At 40.9% G+C, this 15,474-nt stretch overlaps 1 protein-coding gene across 1 annotated transcript in view; it reads left to right on the forward strand.

The window, feature by feature from the left end:
• The window catches only part of dnah7 (dynein, axonemal, heavy chain 7), a 77,039-nt gene that overhangs the window by 25,959 nt on the left and 35,606 nt on the right, over positions 1-15,474 (forward strand). Inside the window, exons 29-33 of the mRNA XM_079619273.1 lie at positions 159-257; positions 371-619; positions 1,112-1,261; positions 9,763-9,945; positions 15,064-15,240. Coding sequence (XP_079475399.1) covers positions 159-257; positions 371-619; positions 1,112-1,261; positions 9,763-9,945; positions 15,064-15,240 — 858 coding nt within the window. The remainder of the gene's footprint in view (positions 1-158; positions 258-370; positions 620-1,111; positions 1,262-9,762; positions 9,946-15,063; positions 15,241-15,474) is intronic.

The raw sequence follows: 15,474 nt of genomic DNA on the forward strand, positions 1-15,474 counted from the left end.
TCAGGTCTGAGTTGCAAATCACTGTGATGCTAAAGAATGAGAAAAGACAATGTGGCTGAATGCCGCTCTCCCCTGGAGACCCCAGAAAAGTGACAGCACAAGCAATTCTTTTATTGAGTGTCAAACCTCTTTCTCTCCCTGTGTTTAACATGTCACAGCTGAAGTTTCCAGAGGAGAACGAAGATATTCTGTTGCTGAGATCTATTATTGATGTTAACCTTCCGAAATTTCTGGCTCATGACCTTCCATTATTTGAGGTACAACATATTTGACGTATAACACACATTATGCATTCATGAAAATGTATATGTAATGCTCAAATTAATATGAACTAACTCACTAACTTCTCAGTCGTTGTGAATCTGTCCAGGGCATCACTTCTGATCTATTCCCTGGGGTCAAGCTTCCGAAACCAGACTATAGTGTGCTGCTTGAGGCTATTAAGGAAAACAGTGCCAAGATGAACCTGCAGGTCACTGACTTCTTTGCTGAGAAGATCCTGCAGATCTATGAAATGATGATTGTGCGTCACGGCTTCATGTTGGTGGGAGAGCCCTTCGGTGGGAAGACATCGGCTTACCGTGTGCTCTCCGCTGCCCTGCATGACATCTGTGAGAAGGTGCTGGAAATTGACAACTGTTCACAAAAACGAGTGCTGCTCAAATAGTCACAGTGGGAGTAGAGCTTTGTGCATTCAACATTGTACATCTGTTACATAAGATAGGGCTTTAAACTTTTGTTCTTTTATCCTACTTATTGACTTTTTTGAGTACTTTTTTCTTGTACCCAGAGGATGTGAACTCCCAAAGTCTCAAATACTCCCACATTTCTCAAGCAGTTCCAAGTGGATGTGAATTTGTATCACAATACCACAATACAAACTGCTCTTTTTGCATAATAGAACGCTTAAAAAGTCTGCAAAATGTTTTCATAAAAGGAAATGTGATTTCTTGTTTTTCCAAAGAACAGAAAACACATTTAGTGATGGTACTGCTATAAATCACTGCACTGAAGCACATTCATACAGATGATAATATGACACCATTGAAAACACTGCTGCAAAAACGTGTGTATTATAATATCAACAGAACTTAACCTGTTTTGAATGCAGGGTCTGATGGAGGAGAACAGGGTTCAAATCACTGTTATCAACCCAAAGTCTATCACCATGGGCCAGCTGTATGGCCAGTTTGACCCCGTCTCCCATGAATGGTCAGATGGCATCTTGGCTGTCAGCTATAGAGCTTTTGCCATTTCCCAGGTACAATTACCATTTAATTTATCTTATTTATCCATCCATCCCACATCTATTCCACGCACCCTCTCTCCCTCCATTTATTCAATAACTCATTTATTCAATCATCCATCCATCCATCCACCCACCCACCCACCCACCCATCCATCCACCCATCCATCCATTCCTCTTTCCCTTCCATCCATCCATCCATCCATCCATCCATCCATCCATCCATCCATCCATCCATCCATCCATCCATCCATCTCTCCATACCATCCCCCCTTACATCCATTCCTATCTTCCTTTCATCCAATCTCCTCCTTTCCAGCCGTTTACCCCCCATCCACCCATTCCTAATTCCCTCATCCACACCATCACATTTATTGCTTCTAAGTATTGCACACATTGTGTAAGATTTAGTAAACAGTTATAATGGTTCTCCATGTACAGAAAAAATATGTGTTTAAGTCACTACTAGATACATAAATGGCAATTAATGTTAAATTCTCTGCCATCAAGTTAAAGACATCTCATAATAGAGTACTTAAATCCCCACAGTGGTGTCTGCCTGAAACATGCAGCTCTTATATTTCTTTCACCATGGTAACACTAAGCCCAAAACTGTGACATCTTTTACCCAGTAACTTTAATGTTATTCAGAGATCAGTCATACCCACATTCCCAAAGGATTACAGTTTGAAGCTTTGTTTCCCCCGGCTTACGATAGAAATGTTTTTGTTAAAACAGTTGTTGGCGGGAGATATGGTAGATCAGTCTCTTTGGTGCAGCAAGAAAGTGAGGAACAAATCTAGATCCTCTAATAGCTGTAATTGAGGAATAAAAAGCAACATAATAAGAGGAGACTGGTGTCAAAGGTTTGCCTCACACTTAGTTTTATATTTGATTGCCACTGCCTTTCTTGAGGCATTGAATGCATGTTACAGAATCACGGAAAAAGCCTGTTGACATGGTTTGTCAGAGTTACACGTAAAAAATATTTTCACTTAAAAACTTTTAGTAAATGCTAGGAAAAACACTCATTATTTGTTGTTCTGCAGAAAAACATCTTGTGCTAGGTAGCTCCTATCTACAAAATGCTAAAATAAAAGAACACCATGTACAACTAGATTAAAAAGTTCGTTGAAACAAACTTTAAGTTGGCTTGTGAAAGTTTGGACCAGATAGTTTGAAAAAGTTTAAAGTTTAAAGTAGTTTGAAGTTTAAATTAGTTTAAAGTTTAAAGCAGTTTGAAGTTTAAAGTAGTTTACAGTTAAAAATAGTTTACAGTTAAAAATAGTTTGAACTTTAAAGTAATTTGAAGTTTAAATTAGTGTAAAGTTTAAAATAGTTTAAAGTTTAAAGTAGTTTAAAGTTTAAAGTAGTTTACAGTTAAAAATAGTTTAAAGTAGATTAAAGTTTAAATTAGTTTGAAGTTTAAATTAGTTTAAAGTGATTTGAAGTTTGAAGTAGTTTAAAGTTTAAAATAGTTTAAAGTATAGTTTGAAGTAGTTTAAAGTTACTAGGGTGTTTCTAGAGGGTTGCTAAGGTGTTCTGAGTGGTTGCTAGGCAGTTGCTAGGGTATTTTGGGTGGTTGCTAGGGTGTTATGGATGGTTGCTATGGTGTTGCTAGGGAGTTCTGAGGTGTTTTGGGTGGTTGCTAGGGAGTTCTAAGGTGTTTTGGGTGGTTGCTAGGGTGTTGCTAGGGAGTTCTAAGGTGTTGTGGGTGGTTGCTAGGGTGTTGCTAGGGAGTTCTAAGGTATTTTGGGTGGTTGCTAGGGTGTTGCTAGGGAGTTCTGAAGTATTTTGGGTGGTTGCTAGGGTGTTATGGATGGTTGCTATGGTGTTGCTAGGGAGTTCTAAGGTGTTTTGGGTGGTTGCTATGGTGTTGCTAGGGAGTTCTGAGGTATTTTGGGTGGTTGCTATGGTGTTGCTAGGGAGTTCTGAGGTATTTTGGGTGGTTGCTAGGGAGTTCTAAGGTATTTTGGGTGGTTGCTAGGGTGTTATGGGTGGTTACTATAGTGTTGCTAGGGAGTTCTAAGGTATTTTAGGCAGTTTCTAGGGTGTTATGGGTGGTTGCTATGGTGTTGCTAGGGTGTTCTAACACACACACACACACACACACACACACAGTTTGAGTTTAGAGTTTAGTGAATGCATGAGTTTAAAGTAGTTTATAAGTTTACATGAGTCTAAGAGTTCAGAGTTTAATGTATATTAGCATCGGTTAAGGCTGAGGAAAGGCACGAGGCCTGCGGCCTCGTGCCTACGAGCCAGTTTTTATAGTTTTTATTCATAAAAAGTTTAAATTAGTTAAAAGTTTAAATTAGTTTGAAGTGGATAGATAGATTAGTTTATGAGTTTACATGAGTCTAAGTGTTCAGAGTTTAGTGTATATTAGCATCCTGGAGTTAGGGCTAAGGTGAGGCACAAGGCCTGCGGCCTTGTGCCTACGAGCCAGTTTTTATAGTTTTTTTTCATAAAAAGTTTAAATTAGTTTGAAGTTTAAATTAGTTTGAAGTTTAAAATAGTTTGAGGTGGATAGATAGATGAGTTTAATGAGTTTACATGAGTCTCAATGGCTCATATAGTGTATAGAATGGCAGTTTGATTTAGTCTAGGCTTTCAAGGGATTTTGATTTGAATTTTTGGCAGTTGGGGAGTTTGAAAATCTGAACATTCCGCAATGTTAAGTCAATGGGAGTTTTTCCCGAGTTTGATCGTCATTTATAGGAAAACCGTAAGTCCGATCAGTCTGAAAAGATATAGCAACTAACTTCAGAACAGTTTGAGTGTCTGAGCCGAGTTTGGAGTATGTAGAGTTAAAGCTCTAGGACGAGATAGAGTCAACAGTTTGGTAAGAAGAATAACTAGAACGTACATTTCCAGAAGAAAATGTGAATGGTGCTTGCAGTGGCAAAACTCGCCACTCGCGACTTGCTAGAGTGTGGTACATAATTGCATGTGAGCCAAAAACCATGTCTGTACGATGTTCTGGTGGTGAAATATGGCTTATTCATGTTGTTCAGGTGGTTGCTAGGTCGTTCTGGGTGGTTGCTAGGGTGTTCTGGGTGGTTGCTAGGGCGTTGCTAGGGTGTTCTGGGTGGTTGCTAGGGCGTTGCTAGGGTGTTCTGGGTGGTTGCTATGGTGTTGCTAGGGAGTTCTAAGGTATTTTGGGTGGTTGCTAGGGTGTTATGGGTGGTTCCTAGGGTGTTTTAAGGTGTTTTGGGTGGTTGCTATGGTGTTGCTAGGGAGTTCTAAGGTATTTTGGGTGGTTGCTAGGGTGTTCCTAGGGAGTTCTAAGGTATTTTGAGTGGTTGTGTTATTAAACGAGTGCATTATAATGAGTGCACGAGGCCTGCGACCTCGTGCCTATAGCCTATGGTTGCTAGGGTGCTGTAACTGGTTGCTATGGTGTTACTAGGTGGTTGGTAGTTTTCACAGATGGTTACTATGGGGTTAGGGCTAAGGTTAGGCACTCGGCCGCAGAGTATTTAAAATCTCTATTAAACGAGTGCATTATAATGAGTGCACGAGGCCTGCGGCCTCGTGCCTATAGCCTATGGTTGCTAGGGTGCTGTAACTGGTTGCTATGGTGTGGCTATGAAGATTTTAGGCCATTACTTATTGGCTTGGGTGTTCTAAGGTGCCCATTTCATGGGCTGTCCTACACCATAGTACTTCATTGGGGCAACTTTGGGCCCCTCCTGCCCCTCAGGGGTGCAACTTTTACCCCATTGTGTGGTATGTTCTTACAGAGCCTGCCAGTCTCTTTAAATGTGCCAAATTACACTGTAACTGGTTGCTATGGTGTTACTAGGTGGTTGGTAGTTTTCACAGATGGTTACTATGGGGTTAGGGCTAAGGTTAGGCACTCGGCCGCAGAGTATTTAAAATCTCTATTAAACGAGTGCATTATAATGAGTGCACGAGGCCTGCGGCCTCGTGCCTATGAGTGAGTTTTTATAGAGTATTCAAAATCTCTATTAAACGAGTGCATTATAATGAGTGCACGAGGCCTGCGGCCTCGTGCCTATAGCCTATGGTTGCTAGGGTTCTCTAACTGGTTGCTATGGTGTGGCTATGAAGATTTTAGGCCATTACTTATTGGCTGCTGGATAATATAAATCCTCTGAGGGAGAGAGAGGGGGAGACATGCAGGGGTGTCAGGCCCTTTGTGTCTGTGTGTGTGAAAAATGACAGTTGGGATTTGAATTTCTGAAAATTCCGCAATGTTAAGTCAATGGGACTTTTTTGGCCGCTTTTTCGTCCGCTGTGCGAACATCGTACACCCGATCGCTTAGAAAAGATATAGCACACCTCTCCTCAATGAGCCGGTCGTTTTGACACCTCACCCAGGGGTCTGTGACAAACGGTGCGGGGCGAGTTTCGCGCCAAACTTTTGTCCAGAATAAAAAGAATAATAACTAGAATGTACATTTCCAGAAGAAAATGTGAATGGTGCTTGCAGTGGCAAAACTCGACACTCGGATGCTAGAGTGTGGTACATGATTGCATACGAGCCAACAACCATGTCTGTACGATGTTCTGCTGCTGAGATATGGCTTATTCATGTTGTTCGGGTGGTTGCTAGGGTGTTCTGGGTGGTTGCTAGGGTGTTCTGGGCTGTTGTTAGGCAGTTGCTAGGGTGTTTTGGGTGGTTGCTAGGCGGTTGCTAGGCAGTTGCTAGGGTGTTCTGGGTGGTTGCTAGGGTGTTGCTAGGCGGTTGCTAGGGTGTTCTGGGAGGTTGCTAGGCGGTTGCTAGGGTATTCTGAATGGTTGCTAGGCGGTTGCTAGGGTCTTCTGGGCGGTTGCTAGGGTGTTGCTAGGCAGTTGCTAGGGTCTTCTGGGCGGTTGCTAGGGTGTTGCTAGGCGGTTGCTAGGGTCTTCTGGGTGGTTGCTAGGGTGTTGCTAGGCAGTTGCTAGGGTGTTCGGGGCGGTTGCTAGGTGGTTGCTAGGGTGTTCTTGGTGGTTGCTAGGCGGTTGCTAGGGTGTTCTGGGTGGTTGCTAGGCGGTTGCTAGGTGGTTGCTAGGCGGTTGCTAGGGTGTTCTGGGTGGTTGCTAGGCGGTTGCTAGGGTGTTGTGGGTGGTTGCTAGGCGGTTGTAAGGTGGTTGCTAGGGTGTTCTGGGTGGTTGCTAGGCGGTTGCTAGGGTATTCTGGGTGGTTGCTAGGGCGTTGGTAGGCAGTTGATAGGGTATTCTGGGTCGTTGCTATGGTGTTACTAGGTGTTTGGTAGTTGTCACAGACGGTTACTATGGTGTTTGTAGCATTTTCTTGGCATGATTTAGCACTTAGCTAATCAATATTAGCATATAGCTATTCACTGCTAGCATGTGTAGCATGTAGCAAGTCCTGTTTGCTAGCATGAGTCAAAAGAGCCAACCCCCATCTCTATACGATGTTCTGATGCAGAGATATACGCCTTGCAAAACGGTTGCTAGGGTAATCTGTTTGGTTGCTAGGGAGTGGCTTGGCAGCTGCCAATCATGAAGCTCCAAAGTCAGTGTGAATGTATAAACCAACCCCCATCTCTATATGATGTTTTGATGCAGAGATATAGGTCTTGCAAAATGGTTGCTAGGGTACTCTCTTTTGTTGCTAGGGAGTGGCTTGGCAGCTGCCAATCATGAAACTCCAAAGGCTGCTTGTCAGTATGAATGATATAAACCAACTCCCACGTCTCTGTGACCTTCAGAATGGAAGATATCCCTCTTTGGATTTTGGTTGCTAAGGTGCTCGACAATGGTTGCTAGGGAGGGGCTAGGATGTGTTGAAGTGATTGGGGATTGGCTGTTTGCTGCCCCGAGTCAAACGAGCCCACACTCATGTTTCTATGACACTTATATCCTGAGATATCCCTTTGATGTCTTTCAATGGAAGTCTATGGAGCTTGTTGCTAAGGAGCTCTAAATGGTTGCTAGGGCGTTGCTTGAAAGCTTCACAATGATCCTGAGAGACTGATTGGTCGTCTAAGTAAAATGAGCCCGCCCCCTTGTCTCTATGACACTGTGATCCAGAGTTATGTTCAATACAAATGCGGTTTCTATGGTGTAGGACAGCCCATTTCATGGGCTGTCCTACACCATAGTACGTGAATGGGGCAACTTTGGGCCGGTCCTGCCCCCCAGGGGTGCAACTTTTACCCCATTGTGTGGTATGTTGTTACAGAGCCAACCAGCCTCTTCAAATGTGATCCAGAGTTATGTTCAATAGAATATCGCTTACTATGGTGTAGGACAGCCCATTTCATGGGCTGTCCTACACCATAGTACTTCATTGGGGCAACTTTGGGCCCCTCCTGCCCCCCAGGGGTGCAACTTTTACCCCATTCTGTGGTATGTTCTTACAGAGCCTATCAGCCTCTTCAAATGTGCCAAATTACACGTTTCTGCGACATCCTTGCTCTGAGCTATGAGTCTGTGAATTTTGGTTGCTAAGGTGCTCGACAATGGTTGCTAGGGAGGGGCAAGGAAGTGTTGATGTGATTCATGATTGGCTGTTTGCTGCCCCGAGTCAAACGAGACCACCCTCATGTTTCTATGACTCTTCTATCCAGAGATATCCATTTGATCTCTTTCAATGGAAGTCTATGGAACTTGTTGCTAAGGTGCTCTAAATGGTTGCTAGGGGCGTGGCCTGATAGCTTCACAATAATCCTGAGAGACTGATTGGTCGTCTGAGTAAAATGAGCCTGCCCCCTTGTCTCTATGACACTGTGATCCAGAGTTATGTTCAATACAAAATCGCTTACTCTCTCTCTCTCTCCATTTCATGGGCCGTCCTACACCATGTTAAGTCAATAGGAAAAGTTTGGGCCGCTCCTGCCCCCCAGGGGTGCAACTTTTACCCCATTGTGAGGTATGTTCTTACAGAGCCTGCCAGCCTCTCCAAATGTGGTAAATTTCACATTTCTACGAAATCCCAACTCTGAGCTATGACTCGTCAAAGTTTGACGTAATGTTAAGTCTATGCGTTTTTTCGTCGACTTTTTCGCTCCTGGGGCGACCACCGCACCCCCGATCGCTTATAAAAGTCATAGCACACCATTCCCGAATATGCCGCACGATTTGACACCTCATTCATGGGTCTGTGACAAAAGCTGCGGGAGGAGTAGCGCGCCAAAAAAGCGGCGGAATAAAAAGAAGAATAATAAGTATGAGCAATAACACTAATGTTGCTTTGCCTATAGGCAAGCACCATTAACTAGAATGTACATTTCCAGAAGAAAATGTGAATGGTGCTTGCAGTGGCAAAAAACACGACCCGGTTGCTAGAGTGTGGTACATGATTGCATACGAGCAAACAACCATGTCTGTACGATGTTCTGCTGCTGAGATATGGCTTATTCATGTTGTTCAGGTGGTTGCTAGGGTGTTCTGGGTGGTTGCTAGGGTGTTGCTAGGCGGTTGCTAGGGTGTTCTGGGTGGTTACTATGGTGTTCTGGGTGGTTGCTAGGGTGTTATGGATGGTTGCTATGGTGTTGCTAGGGAGTTATTAGGTATTTTGGGTGGTTGCTATGGTGTTGCTAGGGAGTTCTAAGGTATTTTGGGTGGTTGCTAGGGTGTTATGTGTGGTTCCTAGGGTGTTCTAAGGTGTTTTGGGTGGTTGCTATGGTGTTGCTAGGGAGTTCTAAGGTATTATGGGTGGTTGCTAGGGTGTTGCTAGGGAGTTCTAAGGTATTTTGAGTGGTTGCTATGGTGTTGCTAGGGAGTTCTGAGGTATTTTGGGTGTTGCTAGGGTGTTATGGGTGTTTAAAATCTCTATTAAACGAGTGCATTAGTGCCTATGAGTGAGTTTTTATAGAGTATTTAAAATTTCTATTAAACGAGTGCATTATAATGAGTGCACGAGGCCTGCGGCCTCGTGCCTATAGCCTATGGTTGCTAGGGTGCTGTAACTGGTTGCTATGGTGTGGCTATGAAGATTTTAGGCCATTACTTATTGGCTGCTGGATAATATAAATCCTCTGAGGGAGAGAGAGGGGGAGACATGCAGGGGTGTCAGGCCCTTTGTGTCTGTGTGTGTGAAAAATGACAGTTGGGATTTGAATTTCTGAAAATTCCGCAATGTTAAGTCAATGGGACTTTTTTGGCCGCTTTTTCGTCCGCTGTGCGAACATCGTACACCCGATCGCTTAGAAAAGATATAGCACACCTCTCCTCAATGGGCCGGTCGATTTGACACCTCACTCAGGGGTCTGTGACAAACGGTGCGGGGCGAGTTTCGCGCCAAACTTTGTCCAGAATAAAAAGAAGAAGAAACAGAAGAATAATAAGTATGAGCAATAACAATACTGTTGCCTTGCTAAAGCAAGCACCAGTAATAATAAGTATGAGCAATAACACTAATGTTGCTTTGCCTATAGGCAAGCACCATTAATAATAAGTTTAAATAGGATTTCAGTATGTTGGCTTTCACAAGCCAACTTAATAATACCCATTTTATTCTGAAATAGCCATAGCACAAACAGAAAAGTTAAAGTTAGATTGTTCAATGTGAGTCTGACTGTCCACTGCCTCCCCAACAGAGTCCTGACAGAAAGTGGCTGATTTTCGATGGGCCTGTGGACGCAGTGTGGATTGAGAACATGAACACTGTACTGGATGACAACAAGAAGCTTTGTCTCATGAGTGGAGAGATCATCCAGATGTCCCCGCAGATGAGCCTTATCTTTGAACCCATGGACCTGGAGGTTGCTTCACCGGCCACGGTGAGATGACAGGCAAATGTTAAAGGGCACCTATTATGACATTTAAAATGTTCCTAATGTTGTTGTGGGAGTCCCCAACAACAGTTTTACATGCATGCAATGACAAAAAACACTTTTGTTGTCGTATAATATGCATTTATTTTTACCTGATTTGCTCACCGACTCCCAAATGATTCGTTCAGCGACTCGTTTTTCCAAACCCCTCCTCTGCGCGACGCTAATCTGCGATTGGTCAGATGACCCAGCAGTGTTTACAGAGATAATATTTATTGTTTAACACGGAGTACAATGATGCTTTTGTCAATTAAATTGCGTTATAATAATTATTATAGTCCACTGCTTTGTAGTTTGTAGTAAAAAACTAAAAATAAGATAAAGAATTTAATGTTATGTTAGCGAGCATAGCCCAGAGGAATATTGTAAAAGCACAATCAGTCTTTGTTTGCGTTAGCCCGATGCATAAACATAACATTTTTACAAAAAAAAAAAGCAGTTACACTACTACGAGGTAATACTCTATTCTTTAAGACAACTCCGAAAACAACGACAAACACTTCACATATCTCAATACAATTGTCATTGAAAACCTAGAAGCTAAACGGTGCACTGCTTACACAACAAACTAAATAATAATTAAGCATCCTACATAAAACATATAAGCAACAATTATTAATAACACTTACAGGTTGTGATACGGAGGAGGAAGCTGATGCAAATACACTTGGACCTGAACCTTCCTTCAATATCAGCCGGCTCGCGAATCCCAGTTTGATTGCATTTAAGTTGGTAAAACAATCGTCTTCAAAATGGCGCGACCAAAGCACAAGGCTCGGATACTTCTGTGGTATAGTTGTATATATGATGAATTGTAGCCACTTAGTCTTCAAATGCTCCTCCTTGGGCAGATCGCACTTCAGAACACAGCGTCTCGTCGCCATGATGTTTTCCCTGGCCTTGGAGCGCAATAAGTGGGCGTATCGTATTCAAATAACTTGACAAGTTGACGTCATCTAGTCAGAGAAAAAGCTTCGGTCTTCTAACGATTCATAAAAATGACTCCGAGTCGACTCTCACTTTTGAAAGACAATAACTTTATATACGGTGCACTTTGATATTTCAAACTTTGCAGGATGTTTTTGTTCACTTAGATCTATGTTACACACTACATGAAAGGTACATTTCAAAATTCCATAATAGGTGCCCTTTAAACTTGTTTCAATTCAAAGCTTTTCTGTAGTTCTGGCATTTTGAGTTGGGAATCTCTTATGGAATTAATTTTTAGAGCAATTATTACATTTTTGTAAAATGACTCCTTCGTTTGCTAGTGAATCTGATAATAAGGAATAGAAAAAGCTTGTAAAGATTATTTCATGAACCGTTGATCATTTATTCTTGCAGCGTGACATATCGTTCTTCTATTGGTCTTCTATTTATATACAAATATACTCCTGCATTCACATGCCTATGAATGGAAGTAACTGGAACGATAAGTGTAGTGTGAACAAGAGTTTAGATTTTTCAATTATTTTGTTATTCAGAAAACCATATGATTATTGTTATATTCTAAAGAGGATATTTTTTAATATTCTATTAAAGGGGTATTTTCAATTCACACATTGGATATTTATTTTTTCCCTAAGACTTTTTGCAAAGAAAAAATAACTGCACTCTCTTTTAGGCACATTTATTACAAAACATTCATGGCCCCCAGAATAATTTGTTGTATGAATATCTTAACATGCAATATGTCAAAAGAAAGAACAGAGCCTCTGCTGTAAAAACGAATTTTTATTTTTTTATCAACACTTGATTGTTACTAAGTTTCATAAAAAAAAGCAACATTTTGAAAAAAAAACCTTTTTAGTCAAAGACTATGTATGTCCGGATCGGATTCAGAATGATAATCAAAACATAATAGATGGAGTAGATCACTTCCATCAACACCACCAAACCTTGCACAGTTGTAAGTACCACCCGTCGGCCCAACGACGGAATCCAACGGCGTGGGCGAAGGTATAATGCGTGTTGGTCTTTTACTAACGCTTATGTGAAGTGTACTTAATTTATTAGAATGTAATTTCAATCTTACTTTAGCTCCGTGCTTAATCTGACTCCAATTTCAAATGGTTATTAAATTTAGAAAGTGTTTCTAATTAGGGACTAATCATAAATATAGGTTATGTATTATTTAGATCTTTGATTATTCTGGGTATCTCATACTTTCAATTATTCGCTCATTAGACGTTCAGACATTCATCCACATTCATTACGTGGATCTTCATGGACACAAACTCACCAGTCTGATCTTAGTCCGGTGCAGAGGGTGCAGGGTTAGCTATTACCTTTTAGTTGGTTGTCTACTCCTTAAAGTGTAGTTTATTTAGCCACTTCCGCACAACTTGCTAAGTCAGTGACAAATCAAAAGATCTCAGATGATGTGCCTACTGCTCCGTTCATTCATGAGCCTTTAGTTTGACCTATCCTAGACACAGATTTGTGGAAACACCAGAATCCACTTAATCTACTAGTCATAATGATTTCAGAAGAATACAGAATAAATCAAATATAACATTTCCCAGACAAAAAAAGTGTATTCAAGTGTGCTTACTTCTTTTAAACTAAAAATAAGAAAGTATACTTTCTGTCTACTTTATAATGTACTTCTCAGAAATATACTTAAAATGTCACTTAAGTATACTTGACTTGACTGACAGAAAAGTATTTTGATCGAGATCAAAAAGTATACTTTTCAAAATGTGTAATTAAGTATTCTATTTCTAAGTATACTTGGCTTGTAGTTGTTTACTCTTTTGATTGAATAGCCTATTAAATACTTTATCACATAGTTTTACATACCGTCCTATAAACTTACATTGTTTGAAAGTATTGATTTATAAAGAAAACAGATATGTTCCTAATTCTGAGTTTCTGAATTGTTGTGTAGGCTAGTCCACTGGTAGTGTACATAGGAATTTATTTCAGATCTACTTTACTCTTTCCCCTCCATTGACCCATGAAGAGGAAACGCCTGTGAAGCTTTGGGGGTGTTAATGGACTCGATCGACTCCCATACTGATGTTTGACAAAAATAAACTTCAGCCGCTTGTTTCTAACTTTGGGATCGCTTAAAGGATTAGTTCACTTTTAAAATGAAAATTCTGTCATCATATACTCACCCTTAAGTTGTTTCAAACCTGTATGAATTTCTTTCCTCTGCTGAACACAAAGGAAGATATTTAGAAGAATGTCAGTAACCAGACAGTTTTTGGTTCCCATTGACTTCCATAGTATATTTTTTTCCTACTATGGAAGTCAATGGGAACCAAAAAATGTTTGCTTACTGACATTCTTCTAAATATCTTCCTTTGTGTTCAGCAGAGGAAAGAAATTCATACAGGTTTGAAACAACTTAAGGGTGAGTATATGATGACAGAATTTTCACTTTAAAAGTGAACTAATCCTTTAAGCAAGCATTTGCAATATATTCCAATAATATATTCCTGTAATATATTCCACCTACAACAGCAGGCAGGCATACACTGCACATATTTATTTATTTTAAATACAGTACAGTCTAAAAATGTGATGAAATTTGATGAAAATATATCCTCACATTTCCCAACGCATTTTGTTATATCTTTATCAGAGGAGACATCTCTCAAACTGCCTTTGATGTTTTGGGTTGCAAAAAAGTAGACCATCAAATGGGATTGTCGTTGTCATTCGGCAAACCTGTCAAAAGAGGATTCTCCAATTCACTGGCAGTGCCACAATAACACACCCACACTGCGATTTCCCCTCCCCAGCCTACTCAAGAATGGCATAATGATATGTCGCAGCTGAAATTCTTTCTTTCAGAAACACCAACGCGATATCCTCCCCTTATTTATCTCAGTGTCCTCCTAAGATGGCTTTAAATCCGACAAAGCTTCTGCCTCACACATCCTAGCCTGAGGAAAGGCTCTTATATTTATGAATCGCAGCCTTTTTTGGCCCAGTGTGGGCAGAAGACTATGATTCAAAAGAATGGGTGATGGTGAGAGATTAAACAAGCGTGTTATGGAGACAGAAAGCGTGTGAGAATATCAAAGTGTGTGTGAACATCTGTGTGTTTTTGTGTTGTTTGCGACCGCCACCAGATCAGATCAAAGTAGATGCCGGAGATAGAGCCAGAGGGAAAGAGTGAGACAGAGATCTGTGTGAATATCGTGTCTTGCTTTGACAGATAAATAAAGAGGTCTGGCTATAGCATAAGCATAAACCATCTCCCTTTGGCTCAAATCTGTCTCTTGCAGTTTCTCTCTTGCTCTCCTCCTTTTCATATATAGATGCATGACTCATATGGCCTGCTGCAAACTAGAGCAAAGTTCAATGAGAATTCAGTTGAACAAGCTAACATCTCCTCGAGGTCATGCTTGGCCCAGATGTCTCCTCGGGCTTAACACCTGTGCAAAAGCACCCAGTTTGCAATTCACGTACACCTCTACCATTCGCATGGGCCTTTCCGTGGGAGCCGGTTTCTGACAGCTGTTTCCATCACGTAACCTTGATGATGTGCTATTCATCAAACCATTAAGCACAAAAGACCTTTATCTTTATGAGTAACCCAGTGCAGCTGCCGTGGAGATGAATAAAATGGAATTTATTTGAACTATGCTCCATTCCAGATGGCTAAGTAATAAACATAAAAAGTTTTGTTCACCCTTTTGAGTTGTGTGTCCACATCCTTTTGAAAGTGCTACTGTGGTCATGAGTGCTGTTTGTGCGCAACTTTTTGATATTTACTAAATATGGTCATTTCATCGCCATCATCTAGTCAAATGTCAGTATTGTTGCTGCATTAAATTGATTAAAAGTGATTATTACAGACAAATTCAAATTCAAATTCAAATAAATGCTGTTCTTTTGAACTTTCAAAGAATCCTGAAAAAAAAAAAATCATGGTTTCCACAAAAAAATTAATCAGCACAACTATTTTCAACATTGATAATAAGAAATATTTTTTGAGCACCAAATCCACTTATTAGAATTATTTCTAAAGGATCAAATCAAATGAAGACTGCAATACATATTTGAACATTCTTTATCAAGAACTGGGATTTACCACTTTCTGTGCAGGTATCTCGGTGTGGTATGATCTACATGGAGCCTCACATGCTGGGATGGCGGCCTCTGATGCTGTCCTGGCTCAACACTTTGCCATCCACTCTGAGCTCCATGCACAAAGACCTCATTACTGGCCTCTTCGACCGCATACTGCCTGCATCTCTTCAGCTCATCCGCAAAGGCACTAAGGTACAACTGTAACTGTGCTGCAGATAATGAGCGAGTGCTTTCCCACTGAATTAAAATCTTTATTATTAAGAGAAACAATTGCACACTCATTGAATTGATATCCTCCTCCTGTAAAGCACTGACAAATTATTTCAACCCGTTCCCTATTCTCTCAAGCTAAACAAGACACCCAATTTGGGACATGATTGAATAGTGTATGTTTGTTAGTTTGAATGATTTTTGCTTTAAACATAT

Source organism: Phoxinus phoxinus (genome assembly GCF_949152265.1).
Source record: "Phoxinus phoxinus genome assembly, chromosome: 7".
Lineage (NCBI taxonomy): Eukaryota > Metazoa > Chordata > Actinopteri > Cypriniformes > Leuciscidae > Phoxinus > Phoxinus phoxinus.